Source organism: Euprymna scolopes, chromosome 31, assembly GCF_053919585.1.
Source record: "Euprymna scolopes isolate OS-2025 chromosome 31, ASM5391958v1, whole genome shotgun sequence".
NCBI classification, from domain to species: Eukaryota; Metazoa; Mollusca; class Cephalopoda; order Sepiida; family Sepiolidae; genus Euprymna; species Euprymna scolopes.
The window spans coordinates 42,155,567-42,172,778 of record NC_136512.1 but is presented as its reverse complement, the minus strand read 5'-3'; the positions used below and the strand labels follow the sequence as shown (position 1 = coordinate 42,172,778).

General features: G+C 32.2%; 1 protein-coding gene across 2 annotated transcripts in view; it reads left to right on the top strand.

Annotated features, from left to right (window-relative positions):
* LOC145255713 (pecanex-like protein 4) overlaps window positions 1–17,212 on the top strand; it is a 120,809-nt gene that overhangs the window by 88,911 nt on the left and 14,686 nt on the right. For both annotated transcript variants that reach the window (XM_080114305.1, XM_080114306.1), the window contains exons 5-7: window positions 5,866–5,999; window positions 7,845–8,328; window positions 9,342–10,209. In XM_080114305.1, coding sequence (XP_079970431.1) covers window positions 5,866–5,999; window positions 7,845–8,328; window positions 9,342–10,209 — 1,486 coding nt within the window. The remainder of the gene's footprint in view (window positions 1–5,865; window positions 6,000–7,844; window positions 8,329–9,341; window positions 10,210–17,212) is intronic.

Genomic DNA, 17,212 nt, shown 5'->3' with positions numbered 1-17,212 from the left:
CCATGGGTTAAAACAAAAATATTTTCTTTCATTTGTAAAATTAAGGGAACTGAATCCACAAATAGTTTTAAAATTATTTCCTCTTAGCCAATTATTTTATTCTATTTATAACTTGAAAATTATAGAAATTGAAAAATGTGAATAAAAGTGATAATAAAAGAGAGCGAGGCTGGAAAGAGGAGTACACAGGAGTTTTTCTTTTTTTTTTTTTTCTTTGTTCTCTGACAACAGAGATGCCTTCTAACATAGAATAATCTTTTTCTATATCTAACAGTTTAAATAATAAGCACTTACATTTATTCTTTCAAATTCATTTTCTTTTTTGGTTAATAAGATATAGAGGTAGCATGATTAAACATCTTTCTTTCTTCTGACTAGAAAAGGAAACATTTGTAGCAGTAGTACTACAAGTAGCAACAGTAGTAGTGGCCACAAGCTACCATTAATGAAGTTTTAAATATTTGCTTGACTTCTAAGCTTTGATTGGTGCAAACATTCAACTTTGATTTTGGTTTATCCAATCAGAAACAATCTCTCATGCAACCAGGGGTCATAAACCAGGGCTTATAAAGAACCATACTCACCATTAGCTTTCCTTTTATTTTAGCTTACTCCTTCACATTACTCAAATCAACACAAAATTCCTCTCTTAGCCTGTAAACCTTCCGTTGTTATCTGGCATCGACAAGATGACTCCCACATTCAACAAGGTAACCAACTGCACACACATTGACTCCTATTATCATTGCAACATGCACATATACTTGCAAACCATGCAGGAACTCTGCCTGCTTCAACCAAACGTGTGTATGAAGCCTCTTAAGAACATTCTTCTAACATGAATCTTTCTCTATTCCTTAAAAATAGAACATTTCTCCTGCAGATGAACTCTCCAGCCTTTTTCCTTATTCAAATTGCACATAAAGGAACAGTTAGAATTTTAAAAAGATCTCCCCATTGTAATGTCTGGCATCCAATGGGTGCCTCCTCTCCAGTAAAAACAAAATAAGAAAACTGAAAAAATGTTTATTACTAATCCCTTCTTTGCCAAATGTATATATTAATGTAGATATCTCTTCTATATAAATAAAATGAACTCATTTTTTCCTTAATAGGATTAAAAATCAAGATATTACATGCAAATGTAATGTGCAGAAACTGCAGCACAGGATCTGAGGTGTGCTATAGGCCTATTATCCTTACACTTGATAACCGTACATTCCTATATTTTTTCCGGTGAGAGTTCACTGCCAAAATCAGTTAGAATCAATGGAAGTTGTAAAATCTTTTCTCTCTAATACATTCCTCCTACTCCTGCTCCCACTTAACATCACTGAAAATGCATCCACAAGGAACAGTATGAATAAACACTGGTTTGGAATCGTAAAGGGTTATTTAGGCCATTTTAAAAAAATTTTTTTTTCTTTCTTTCGCTTTTCTCCCATAAAAAAAAAAAATTTTTTTTTTACAGTCCGATTAACATTATCTTTTTTCTTTTTTGCATTAGAATGTAGAATGGACACTGCGGGACTACTCAGATTTTACTTCCAGTTTTGACAACTCTAACTGAGGAATCTACTATGAGCTTTATTTATTAGTGCTTCCCACTAAAAAGTTATTAAATAAACAAACACTTTCGGAGTTGCAATTTATTATTACAACGCAACGATATCGTGAAATTACTTGCGTTTCACTTAAAAAACAAACACACAAAAAACTAATGAATGTGCTGAACGACCGATTAAAATTAGATTGTTTTGCTTTTTTTTTTACCGTAAGACGCACACTCCGAGACTACTCGGTTTTTACTTCCGGTTTTGACAACTCCACCCGAGGCAACAAAAACGGTCCTCGTGACGACGACCGGTTCTACGCATGCGTCAGTCAGATGATGTCATGACCTGTTTTAGTTTAAATAGTTGAAAAACTGACTAAATTTCATGTACGTCGCGTTAGCTCAGTTGGTTAGCGTGTTGGTTTGTTATCTAAACGTTTTGGGTTCGAATCGTGGTGTGAGATGTCTTCTTTTTTTTCGATTTTTTAAATTTAAATATTGAACCAGTGTTATTTAAGCCAATTTTCACGTAACGTTCGTTTTTCTGTTTTTTTTTCTTTACTTCGCTTATCCACCCCCGACCACACACCCAAAAACACCCGGGTACCCACCGATTTTTTTTTAATTTTAATATCGAAACAGACTTATTTATGCCATTTTTCACGTGTTCGTTTTCCTGTTTTCTTTTTTGTTTTTTCGATTTTTACATTTAACATCGTCCATTTGCCTTACGTTAGTTTTTTTTGTGTTTTTTTTCCAATGTTTTAATTTGGCCGATTTTATTTTCAAACTTCGCCTCAGACTTCTGCTAGACTTTGGAACTGCTTTTGAAGATTCTGCTTTCGAAACTGTACTGACATGCAGAAGTTCAAGTGTAATGTGAACAGACATCTTGCTACTTATCTCCCTTCATAATACCCCTGCAACTTATGTCCCCGATAAAAATGGTACTGTGCCTTGTTTTGGGGTTGAAATTGATTTTAAAAAAAAAAATTTTTTTTTAATTATTTTATTTAATTTTAATAAATAATATAATATTCACTTATACTACAGAGAATTCAGTATTTCTTATGAACATGCACAAATATGCATACAACATAAGTTTATAATTTATTTATTATGCAATATCACAGAACAAAAACTTAAATTGTACTAAGAAAAAACTGATATTATTTTGCTTAAAACCATGTTTTAGTCAACTTAAAAATTATTAAAAAGTTGCATTGAACATAATTTTCACAGCTTAAGTTCATAGAAATTAGAGATACAAATAACCTTTTTATCCTTAAACAAAACAAATATTAAAAAAAATATCAAGCGAAAGAATGTGGCCATTTTCAAGCCCAATCTAAACAAATATCTGTCAAATCATCTTGTGAATTAATTGTTGTTCTCGATCCTTTCATTGTTTAATAATCAATTTTATTGTTTTATTAACAACTGAAAATATCACTATATCTTCAAATGGCTTTTGGTCTTGGTTAGAGGTGAACCATTAGCATTAAAAATTAAGAAGAAACATAATTGTATCAAAAGTTGAACTATTTGACAAAAAAAAAAGTTGTTTTTTTTTTGTATGCCTGTGCGGTTCTAAAGAAGCAGCAAATCTTTTTATTTTGTTATTCTCACTGTTTTCTCATCAAACAATTATTAGTATTAGAGATCTTCGGAAAAAAATTGACATTTAGGGAATCTTGTTTAGTATCTAGTCACTATGGATTAAATTTAATGTAAATCTGAAATATTGGAATTTTCAAATGGGAGGTTGCGCCATTATTATGCCGCCTTAAAGAAACTGACCTATCATACAAGCTCTATGGATATAAGGTGTAAAACACCTTCCGTTTTCTTGACTTCCATCTACCGTAAATCTACATTCACTGGTCTTTACACACATTGGGACTCTTTTTGCCCTTTTTATTTAATTTTATTTTTTTGTTTTTTCTATACTTATTTAGTTCTTGATGAAACCTAAGTTTGTGTTTTTTTTTTTTTTAAATAATTTATTTTTATGGAAGGTGAGTTTGTGAGTGTTTCTTTACTATAATTTATTTGTTTTTATGAAAAATGAGTTTTTTTTTTTTTTTTTTTTTTCAAAACTTTTTTTTTTTTAAATTTTTAAGTATTCATTCCGTTGTCAATTTTCATATCGTATGCTACCCGATACATTGTTTCATCAACATGGGACTATTTCATATCTCCTGACGACACTTCCGTGTTTAGAAAAAAAAAAATGGGTGACCGATTTACCAGAACGTTGTAACTAAAAACTGAGCACCCCTTTCAAATTTCGAAATAATGATTTTTTTAAAAAATTTTTTTTTCATAATCTGATTAATTAGTGTCCAATCAATAATAATCCAGTGAAAAAACTTCAAAAAACCTATCGGTATAGAAATTACGCATGGGGTGATAGTTGTACAACTCTGCCTTTATTTTATTTTTTCACAAACAAAGCAAATTAGAACTTAGATACATAATAATACATGCGGAAATATCTGAGTCGATTTCCTCCTCGACGACACCTGATCAGCAATTTGTTGTACTTGCATTTTCGACTTTTTAATGATCTAATTAATTTTTTTTTTAATATATTCAAAATCAAATTCAATTTTTTCATTGTTTATATGATCCCGAGCAACGCTGGATCGCCCCGCTAGTTTACTCCAATTAATAAATACATTTAATGAAAGATCAGGGTTATAAACTGTGATTTAATCCTAATTTCTAATTATTATAAAATTTTTAATGTGATAGGATTTTTCTGTGTCACTACTTTAATTTGTATGTATATAATATAATTTTATGGTTACATAATTTTAATGTCCTTAGGGGTTGAATATACTAAAACTCTTGTTTTCAACATTAAGTGTTTGGTCATTGAACATAATAGTATAATTAGATAATAAAAAAAACTTTTTTGTATAAAAAGAATTTAATTTCCTTGAATTTGATCTATTCAGCATCTCATCATAAAGAAGTACCTCTGAAAAGAGGTACTGCTGAAACATGTATGCACTTATGTAGAAAATGTTTGTAAGTGGGCATATTCTATATATTTGTATATATATATGTATGTATGCATGTACATGTACATATAAACATATTGTGTATGTCTGTAGCCTATGATTATGATTACATAATCGGGCATTTTATGTATGTATGTATGTATGTATGGTTGTGTGTATATATAAATGTATATGTGTGTGTCATATATATATATATATATATATATATATATATATATATATATATATATGTATAACTTTTACTCCAAGATTTTAACTAGAACATATTTTATATTTCGTATGTATGTATGTAGTCTATTTATTATACAAACATTATTGGTTACATATGTGCATACATGTTTCAGTGGAATATCAATTCAAGAATACCACTTCATCAGACCAAAAATGGAGTTATATTGAAAAATATTTTTTTATATAGTGTGTGTGTGTGTGTGTGTGTGTATACTGTATTCGTCTGAGTTTCCCTTCTCCCTGAAATTTTTTTGTTTTTATTTTGGTTGTATGTTAGTATGCGTATATATATACATGTATGAAGGTATATGTATGTATGTTTTGCTTGTGTATGTGTGTATACATATATGTATTGCTGAACTTATTTGCTTATACATACCTTTGCTTTTGCATTTTGGATCCTTGCTCCCATTAGTTTTTGACAGGTTATAGCAACTATTCTCTGCCTCTTTTTTTTGCTTCATTCTTTCTCTTGATGTTTTTGTCTGCATGAACGGCTCTGTTTCTTACATTTATTTACATGTCTGTATAAATGTGTGTGTGTGTATCTATATATATATATATATATATATATATATATATATATATATATATATGTATATACACTCCTATTTGTTAATCATAACTTTCAACATTTTACCTACTATTTTGTTTTCTTTCTTTCTAGCTGCCTATATTTAATCTTGTTTGCCTTTTTTGTCCTTTTTATTCCAGTCCTTTTTTTTCCTTAATTCTTGCTATTTACTTCTGTTTATTATTTTATTCCTTTTTACCTTTTATACAGTTTTCCCCTCCCTTTACTTTCTCTTTCTTTTCATTTTTTTTTTTTTTTTTATATTTATATATATTTTTTTTTACTTTATAATGAATGAAAAGTTGATCTTAGTTTAGGTTACAAACTGTACAAGTACCTTTTAATCATCCCATATTTTGCTTGTTTTTTTATTTTGTTTCTTTATTTTCTCCTCATCTTTTGGATGTTGTTAATCAAAAACATTAAATGTTCATTAAAATCTCTCTCGCTCTTATATCTCATGTGCTGATGAACAGCTGGTCCCAGTGTTATGGTTGCCTATCTAATAGTATGTTTGAAACCCGTGCAGCCAGCATTAGCATTGGTCGATCAAATGAACGGTACTCATTTGATGTGGTGGTCACTTGGCATCATGAGAAGTTTCCGTTGGGTAAGTCAACCTTTTTTAAAAAAGAAATTTCTTATTTATAAGTAACTAATTCTATCTTTATAAGTCTTTTTATAGACTTTCCATTTGAACTGTTATAGAATCATCAGGGTGTGGAAGTGCAGTTGTTTGTATCAATGTTTAAATTAATAGTCTGCAAATGATATATTACTGTAAACATGCATTAAATAGTTGCATGTTTATTGTGCAGCATAGTTGCAATGCATGTAATAACAGACTTGCTGCAAGTGAGAAATATTTAAATACGAGAAATCACTCAAATGCTTGCAAGATATGAGAAATATCTTTGATTTTTTAGTTTGGTACCCAGAATTTTATTTATTCACATGAGAAAATAATGTTCCTTCAGATAGGAGGTTCCCTGCTGTAGTTATGGTTTAAAAAATAATAGTTCTGGGCATGACTGATACTGCTACCAATGAGTAGTCATCCTCAGGACTATCATTTCTGAGTGTCCTAAATAATAAAAGAAGTTTGTTGAAAATGCTGCCACATATTTAAAGTTATGTTTTCTTTCCTCCGTTCATTTGTCACTTTTTCCTTGTTTAGAAATCAGATGTTTTCTGATATTTTGCAAGCTCACTCTCCAGTTGTCATGCTTCAGTAGGTCAACTGTCACCAAATTCTACTCTGTACGATCTTATCTAATCACTTGCTGCCATTTAAGGCATTCATACTTCTGCAATTTAAGGCATCCATACTTTTGTAATGGTTTATCCAGGAGAATGAGTGCTCTACAAGACCATACCAGCGTAACTAATTCATCCTTAGGATAACCTCTAGTGTAACTGTAGTGTTTTGGGCCAGATTTCATATTGCAGATCCATCTAATCTAGTGTGGGAGTACTTGATAAAAACTCGTCATTCACATTCATATAACATGACTCTGCTGACATTATGTTAGATAATTCAAATAAGTTAGTTATTAATTGGTGATCAGGGAGTTGAGTGAAATTTTTTGTTGTACTTGTAAGCATTGGACACACAAAAAGTGCAGTAGAATTACTGATAGGTTGAGAAAGAATAATGGAGATGATTGAGAACTTTGTTGTGGAGAAAGTGTATCTGGATGGCAAAGCTATTGAGATTGTTTAGAAGTTTTGTTACCTTGGTGATACCATTGGAGCACAAAGTGGTGCAGATACTAGTGTGATTGCAAGAGTTAACAGTGTATAGAGTAAGTTCACAAACTTCTGTCATTACTATCTAGCAGAGCATTACCATTGTTTACCAAGGAAAGCGTTTATCAGGCATATATTCAGTGTGATATATAAAGCCGAGCCAATAAAGGTTGAGGACATATGTTGCATGGATAGGGATGAGAATAATATGATGGATGTGTAATGTTAGTTTTAAAGACAGGCCGATTTCTGATGACCTCAGGAAGATTAAATCTAGACGGTAGGGAGGTGTGCGTGTATGTGCAGAACAAGAAACTTTGATGGTATGGCCGCATTTAAAGAATGAGTGTTTATTGATGTAGAATAGTTAAGGAAGCATTGGAAAGCCAAGAAAAAGATGGGAGGTAGTGATAAGAATGGGCTTGCGAAAAAGACCTGGTTAAAGATAGATTAGTTTGGAAGTCAATTTCTAAACAATGCATGTCAGCCCATAAAATGGACGTTAAAATGATGATGATGATGATGGTCATGATATTTGCCATTGTAGTGATGCCAAAGTTTTAATATATTCTTTGTTAAACCAATGATAATAAATTTTTCCACAATCTTATCTAAATGAACAATCTAATTGTTTGAAAAAATTATTCACAATATGATCTAAACCAAAAATATCTTTTTTTTTTTTTTCTATCTTAAAAACATCCAGGTATGGCAAAGCACCGTACATGCCCTACTTGAGGTGTCTTTGTGTCATTTTCTCATCTTGATGAAACCACTGAACATCTGGCTCTTCCAGCAGCGATATGCCCCATTGCTTCTGCTACTGCTCAGCCTTGCCCGCGACCGCCTGGTGCAGTTTGTCAACAAGGTCTACTTTTTTCTAACTATCCTCATCACTTCACTCACCGACCGCAAGCTAAGACGCCACGGCACTGGAACCTTGTTCTGTCTCTCTGTCATCTTCTTTCCCGTTGTGCTACTACTGATTGCCATGACAACTATTGCCAGTGCTCCACTATTGCCCCTCTTTACGCTGCCTCTTCTTTTCATTGGCTTTCCTCGACCAGTCAAGTTCTGGCCTGCCCCTATCGGCAGTTCAGCCAACATTTGTCCAGACACTATCTATTATCGCCAATTTGCCATGGCTTTAATGCGCAGTCTGCATAGTGCCTTTACTTCAGGAAGTCTGGGTAAGTCATTTTCTTTCTTTTCCATCTTTTTTTCTTCTTAAACTCCATCAAGATGTCATGTCTGTTTCATTTGCCTTAGTGGATTGGATCAGTTGTAACTGCCTGGGAAAATCTGCATTGAAGAAGTATGTCTTGTATGGCTATAGAACATGGTGTCAACAAGGAAACGTCAGAACAACATGATTTTAGCTGCTGTGCATTGGATGGAGAAAATTTCCTCTCTCTCTACGGGCTGTGAGAAATATGACGTAAAACTACATTTCAACTGGCATTACTAGATCGCCTGCTGTCATCCAAAATACTTCAAAGTGTGTTCAACATTGGCAGTGATGGCCTAAATATATTTATGGATCGCTTAAGACATTGATGACGATTTGATCTTGGCAGGTGACACAAACAAAATGGCAACAGAGAGGAAAATCTGGAAGTCATTCATGAAACATCTAAATTCAGCATGACAAGACAAAAAATGAAAGTTTTAATTCAGGTTTTTGAACATTTTTACCTGCTATGACTAGTGTTTTTTAAGTGCTTTGATTGGAAGGTGATTTATGTTATGATTGGTGGGTTAGTAGATTGTTTAGACTTATCAAAATAGACTTAGTTTTAGCTTGAACTTTTGCCTAAGAGTAAAATGTAATATCTGTTCTGATACAATACTTTTTTTTTTTCTTTGATCTCGCTCAGTGAAGGAGAAATCATTCTAGACTGGGGCAATTTTTATTTTTTTCATAATCCAGTGCCTTTTTATGGTAACTAGAGTTTCCCAACATTAAAAACTAACATTTCAGATTTGATCTATAGGCATGAGACAGCATTTCTGAAGATTCCTTAAACTTTAGCCTTAAATTTTAGGCATTTTCTACAATCAGAATCATAAGTGGTGTGAAACTGTTAATCTTGGGTATTTTATTATTTTTTTAAAATAAATCTAGAATGTATATATTTTCTGGAATAAAAATATTAAAAAAAGATTTCTGTTTAAAACATTTCTGTTAACAATTTATTTTCAGGTGATCCATACCCAGGCAGTTACTACTTAGTGCGTTTCCAGGATCGTCTTGCCTGGATCAGTGTGTTGGAACAAGGCAGTAGTCACGTGTGTGTCAGTGTCAAGGGGCTGGAACTGCAAGAAACAACTTGTCACACTGTAGAAGCGACCCACATTGACACGCATTTTGAAAGTACCTTCGAACCTCATCAGCACAGCAACGCCACTTCTTCCATGTCCGCTTTCAGCTGGAATATGTTCAATAAATACCCGTTTCACACCCTCACACCATATGATGCATTCCCCGTGCGGACTTATTCAGACGCCCGTAGCGTCTTGATTGGGGTGATAGACTCCCCAAACAGCCTGCTCATCACCAAATCATATTTCCTCAAGAGCTTCATCTGGCTCCTGTTGCACCATGTCTTTAAAGTGAAAGAGAAGAAAGACGAATCGCAGCTAACTTTTCTCGATAAATCCGCTCAACTTGCAGACATTCAGGCAGAAAGGTCTGAAAAGGCATCGATGGTCGAGCCAGATATTTTGTCGATGGGCAATGGTTTCCGTGTTGATGGGAGCCAGGGTTCCTCACGCCCATCTACTGCAGACTCAGCCGCAGTGGCAAATGCTGTGGCTGCTGTGCAGAGGCGAAAGCTATCATGGGCGTCTTCTGTTGTCAGCTTCACTGACAGTGTGTGGTCTTCAGATGATCGCGACACCCTGGATAGCAGAAAGAAGCCGCCCATGACTGTTTTGAAGAAGGATCAGATATCTCCCATCACAATCATTGTTCAGCCAAGGGTGAGACCAGAAATCATGGAAGAGTCTGAGGATGACGATTTATTTGATGAACCCAGAGCCTTAGGGTTACCTGTTTCGGATATTAACAGGTAAGATTTGGTTTTATTGTTATTAATTCGGAATTTTGATTGACAAGTTTTCATTTTCATTTTTTTAGATATGTCAAATCAGCTTTGTAGGAGGTGCCATCTATCAACTACCAGCTGTGTCTGCATTTACCATTTTAATCCATCTTCTTGCTGCCTTTATGCTTCTTCTAGCCAGCAGGTGTGAATAGGACCACCAATGCATGGAGGAAGGTATCGAAGAATGTGCCCATACGAGTAAAGTTTCCTTTTCAAAAGAATATCTGTATTGCCAATAGTATTACATCTCTGCACAAATGGTGCCATTTGTGCAAAGAGGCAGCAGTCAGTATGTGTCAAAGACTGTGTGTGCATATTAGTGCTTGGTATAGCTTCAATTTTCTTAAGAGTTTTATCTTTTGTAGAGATCACAATCTATTCTGCAAACAAAACTGTTCATTTACCATATCTATAAGAAGTTGGTCTGTCATGCATAAATTTACCATATCTATAAGAAGTTGGTCTGTCATGCATAAATTTGAAGTATCATTTTCATTGCTAAACATATGTTATGCTCTCATCATTATCAATCACGGAGCCAAGTAAATCAACGTTTTTATACATACACACGGCGTTTATGCTTGTTTATTTCTTTTTTTCTTTTTTTTTTTATAGCTGTTTCTTGTTGTTGATCATTTCGTCTGTTTAGCTAGATGAATAAACTACTTCTGCATGAAAATGCAAGGAGACTGCTGAGTTCTTCAAGGTTTTATTGGAGAGAATTTACTTATGGAAAGATAGACAAATACCTAATTATTTACTTCTTATTTTACAAACTGAAAAAATGAGTCACAACAGACAGAGGCATTGCTAACATTCAACTTAGATTATTTGTACATTATGTGAACATATCCTGTTCATATTGCTTCCTGAGAGAGGTTGATTTATAAAACCTTTATTTCTCTCGCTTGAAAACGTGATGTAAAAAATTTGCCTGACAAATTTTTGTGAGTATGTGCTGTTTGGTATTCTTTCAACATATACAACTTTTCTCCTCATCCCACGATTCCATCTACCCTTCATTACAAAATATTCAAACTGACCAAATGCATCTTTTTGTGTATCATGGAATTATGAAACTAGCAATATGCATGAAAAAATTGAAATTGTTTAAAATATATCAACAATGACATGCATATAAAAACAAATCTTTTAAAAAAATTTTTGATCTGAATAAAGATAAGAAAGTTATGCTTTGCACATTTGGATATTTTTCAATCTGAATATGATTTGCTGTTCATATTTTTTGCACTATCTTTTCAGTAAAAATGCTGTATCTTTTTTCTAACACAAGATTAACCAATAAAATATGTCATATAAGTGTACTTTTGTGCAAGGAATTCAAATATTGCACTGAAAATCTCTAGAAAATAATAGTTTGCAAGTAATCTGCAGTAAATGCACATAAATATGCTGCAATACCATAAAAATTCTATGTATCCATTAAAAACAAAAAAAAGTTAGCGAACTCAAAAGTTGAATTGTAATGCATTTTATGTACAAAAAAACTGAAATCTTATACTTGGACTGATTAAAAATAAATATATTTGCAAGATTTCTTTGTTATTTTTGTAGATTAACACCTTTTGCTAAATTGCCCTCATCTGCCTCTTGAAAATATGTGATTCTCCCCTTTTTTTACACAATTATATATTATGAACACACTGAAAAATTTGGCAGAAATAAAAAATAATATATATTGTAGTGGTACTCGGGTCTTCTAAGATCCCCTTTTCCACCACAAATGAAATAAAATCAAACGTGAAATAAATAACAAGTAACAAATAATAAATAATAAATAACAAGTAACAAACGAATCATTTTTTTAGTGTTCAAAAGGTGTGTCTGGATAAACATTTCTTGCAAATGTGAAAGTTATTGAGACTGTTCATTGTTTTGGAAATAAAAAGCAGAGAGTGTCCTTTGTTTTTTCAAACGGGCTTAATTTTTGTGTGTGCTAGGAGAAATAAAGAAGGTAAATGTCCTTGCATGCGGCTGATTATCTACATTATTCGCGCTGTGTGTGTGTGTGTGTGTGTGTGTGTGTGTGTGTGTGTGTGTGTGTGTGCGCGCGCGCGCGCATGTGGATAATAGTGTTTTGTCATGCTGGCAGAAAAATATGTAGCAACGAAGTCGTTGACATGAATAGAGAAGTGAGCGAAGAGTGAGGAACGCAGTGTGCGGTGTGCTGAGTGAGAATGAGTGAGTGAGTGAGTGAATTCATTTAAGTATTTGTTGATTGATTCCCAGGTGATGTGCGAAAAAAAAGTTTTGAAAATTAAATTTTTCTCTGAGTGTTGATTGGCTGAGAAGTGCACTCTTTTATCACGTGGTATGCTTTCAACTACGTCCGCCGAACAAAACACATTTTAAGTTTTGTTTCTGCAGAATTTGCGTGGGCGTATTTTTTAAAATCTTTGCACCTCTGAAATTTATCTTTTTTTGCTTGTGTGCATAATTGGGTTTTTATTTCTCTGTTATTTTTAGAACGAGAAGTGAATGCATTTTTTTTTCTTTTTTTTTTTTTTAGGTATGTTTAACCGCACTATATATATATATATATATATATATATATATATATATATATATATATATATATATATATATAAAATACACATCAAGTGCGCTTGGAACCAAATCACAACATATATTAGGAAAATAAACAAATATTTTACTTGATTGAAATTTATCACAAATATATTTCGGAGGTAGACTCCATCTTCAGTGTGTTGTTTCTTTTTTTTTTCTTTTTCTTCGTCCATGCCATGTTGTAAATTTGGAGCAAGAAATCTGTTTGTACAGAGCCACGCATTGTATCTGGCGGTTGTATTTTGAAATGTTTGAACTGTACGTAGGTAACGCGAGAATAATGTCAAGAATGAGAGTTCAACAGAAACGTTGTTTTAATTTGAATAAAATAAAATACGCAGCATTAATTTGAATAAAATAAAATATGCATCAAGTCTGCTTGAAACCAATTTATTTATTCAAATTAAAACAACGTTTCTATTAAACTCTCATTCTTGACATCATATATATAGAAAGAGAGAAAGAAATTTGGTATAAAATAATCTTAGATTTTAGGGCCATTCTGATGTTTTAGGACTCTTAATCAGTTTTTCTTTCTATGAGAAATAAATCCTATGCATTTTTAAGACAATTATGTGTGATTTTAAAGAGAGTATTTGTAGGAGGAAGAGGCTTGCCACTTGAAGTTCAAGTTAGTGGTAAGGCTAGGGGCAGTTATGTGTGAACATCTTGAAAACTTGGCTAAAAGAAAAAACAAAAACAATTATTTTAGAGTAAGGGATTAGTTTCATATATAAATTTAATGTTTCTAGGTCATTCTAGTGAGTGTTTTAGGGCAATTAATCAATTTACTTTTCTATAAGAGACAAATCCTGTGCATTCTTTTTTTTTAATTACATTACGCATAGTTTTAAGACAGTTTGTACAATGGAGGGGTTTGTATGATGTAGGGTTATGGAAGGATTTTTACTTTGAAGTGGTGCCATTCAGACTTAGGGTTAGTGGTAGTTGAATTGCAATGCATTTTATGTAAAAAAAACTGAAATCTAATACTGTTTAAAAATAAATATACTGCAAGATTTCTTTGTTATGAACATAGTGAAAACTTTGCAAAAATAAAAATGATATATATATAAAAATTTAATGTAAAATAATTTGAAATTTCACATATTTTTTCTATGAGAAATAAATTGTGTGCTTTTTTTTTGTTTTGTTTTAAGACAATTATGTGTACTCTTAAGAGTCTTTGTTGGAGAGGGAGGAGGCTTGCCACTCGGACTTCAGGTTAGTGGTAGGGCTATAGGCAATTATGCACGAACACCCTGAAAATTTTGCAGAAAAAAAAGCAGTATATGATTAATTTCACATATAAATTTTTTGTAAAATAATCTACCATTTCCAGGCCATTATAGTGTTTTAAGGAAGTTAATCAATTTATTTTTCTATCAGAGACAAATCCTATACATTTTTAGGGGGATGGGGGGTCTGTTTTTTTTTGGGGGGGGGTTCAAATTTTCTTTTTATTTATTTATTTTTTTGTTAGACTTGAGATTAGTGGTACGGTTATGGAAGGGTTTTTTCTAATTTTTAATTGGTTTATATTAGTGATGGGACGATGCCAAAATTTTTCCCGATTCCGATTCCGTTCAAAAATTCCGATTCCGATCCGATTCCCGATTCCGATTCTTGTAAAATTTATACATATTTAATTAGATATTTTTTTTGTTTGTTTTTTCGTAAATTTTCAAATTATTACATAAACCCCTGGTTAATGTCCGCGTATATTTTATCTCAAATGTTTGCCTTGTAATTGATTAAAAATTGTAACACAACAAAACATTTATTTTGATTTTAAAACAAAGCTATATTGTACCAGTTCGTATTTACTGTATAACATGCTACTTACATGAATAGTGGAAAATATTCGAAGATTGGTAGGCAAAATAAGAAAGTTGAGTTGAAAGTATTATGGGGTAATTAACACCTTCGATGCCGTTGGTTTCGACAACAATACTTTTTCACACCCACTTGCCAAATTTCTCAAGGAGTTTAATATGAAAAGATTTCAAACGAATAGAGTTTTATTTTATTGGAGCCACATTGTCTGACACCGTCGCATTTTTCTCTTTCGGAAAAGTTAAAAATATACATGAATATCTCACAATGAATTTATCAAAGTCTGGATAAAATAGATAAAGAGAAAACATTTAGAAATCTTTCAGATTGAAAAAGAAATTATATTTACATTTAAAAGTCCCCCCTCATTGAAATTCTACTTTTGGACGATATTTGTAAACCCACTAAAAACCAAATTATTTTTAGATCTAGGATGAAGCTCTAAACTGTCTTCACGTATTAAAAAAGGGTGCTTGTGCAGTTTACACTATGTTAAAAAACGAAAAATAAAAAAATATATATATATTCTACGTACTCGTTATGGAATGAAGTTCTCATAAAAAAATCACGTAATTTCATCAAATAGTTTTTATTTTATGCCCTAAAAACGATTTGGGAAATTCGGAATCTTTCTAAAAAAAACTGCGATAATTAGTCAAGGGAGCGTAAAACAAAAACTATTTAATGAAATTACGTGATTTTGTTATGAGAACTTCATTCTATAACGAGTACGTAGATCTATAGAGTTTAGTTTTACTAATAGTTTAAAAGAAAAATATTTATAATCGGTACAAGCAATTGAAAATTAACTTTTGAAAAATATTCAAAGAATCGATTTTGGAATCGGAAATTATACACAAATTTTTCCGATTCCGATGCCGATTCCGATTCCCCGAAAATTACCGATTTAACCGATTCCCGATTCCGATTCCGATTCATCGGCACAACACTAGTTTATATGCATGTCACGTTTTGTTACAGTGATAATGTCACCAGCTTTGAATGCTGCAGTTTCGGTTTCAATTCTAGCTGATGACACTTAAATACTTTTTTTTTTTTACTTTTGAAATCACGACTCTTTAATGATATATAAAAAATATTGACAAGTTAAAATTTCATATTTAAGTGTATTTTACGCCCAGGCTAAACCAGTCCCCCCCCCCCAGTAACTATATATTAATAGGATAGTGTGTGAGTTATTTATTTTATGTGTCATGCTTACATCCAAGTGACTGTCGTTTAATTGTTATGGACTTCCATTTCTTGTAATAAATAACTTTACCAAGAACTCCTCATATTTTTGGTTTCGGTTTCAATTATAGCTGATGGCACTCCAGTAATCTATTTTTTTTTATAAATAATTTTATTAAGAATTCTTCATCAGTTTTGGTTTCAGTTTCAATTATAGCTGAAGGAATTCAAGTTATATATTTATTTATTTTCATAAGTTTTGTTTTCAATTCAAGCTAATGCACCCAAGTCATATGGATATATTTTTTTAATTTTTGAAATCACAACTTTATAATATATAAAAATCGATAGAACATTAACTCTATAATAATATATACAAAATCTGCAAGAATTAAAATATATTTAAGCATACTTTACGACTGGGCTATGCCAGGCGTCCCTGCTAGCTTAGATGAATACTTTTGCAGTTTTAACAAAAGAGCTACAATAATATCAGAGCATCTCCATTTACGCTGAACATCTACAGAATGCCAACATCAAAATATTATATATTAATGAGTTCCCTGTGGAATTTCGCTAGTAATAATAAATATGAAATCTGCATTAATCAAAATATCATATTTAATCAGATTTTATGACCGAGCAAGTCTCGGCAGCCTGCTAGTCAGACATATTTTAATGCTATATATCTTTGTCAATGAAGTGTCTGTTTTTTTTTCCTTTTCCTGGTCCATATGGTGTAATTCTGTGAGTGACAGTGTTAGTCTGTGGGTCTAGATAACGGTTTTATTTATTTATTTATTTATTTATTTTTTTTAAGAGTAAAAAAAGATCAAACTGCTATCAAGACCCATGGACTAATACTGTTGCTTGTAGAATTGCACCATGTGGACCAGGAGAAAAAAAAAAACGGACCATTCATTAGCATCGGAATATGTCTGATTTAAACAAATAAACTTGTTTATATTTTAAAAATATATTCTTTTTAGCCATCCAAACGTATTCATTTATATATGTAATTTTTATTTTCAATATATATATATATATATATAAGCAGAAATACCCAATGTTGCCAGGATTAAAAAAGTCTTTAAAAAATGAACTCTGATTTATAAAAAGTATGAAAAGGGGGTGTAAGTGTAAGGCGATAGCTTCAAATTGTTGGGGTATCAAAGCTAAAGCAACTCCCCTCAAATGAACATGAGGGGAGTTGCTTTATGTTGGAATCTTTATCGACACAAACATATGAACACTAATTTGGGTTCCCCATTATGTGACCCCCATAGGGCCCCACGTCTGTTGTTGCGAATGAGCGATGTAATATGTAAAAACCTTCACCATCTCATGGTGA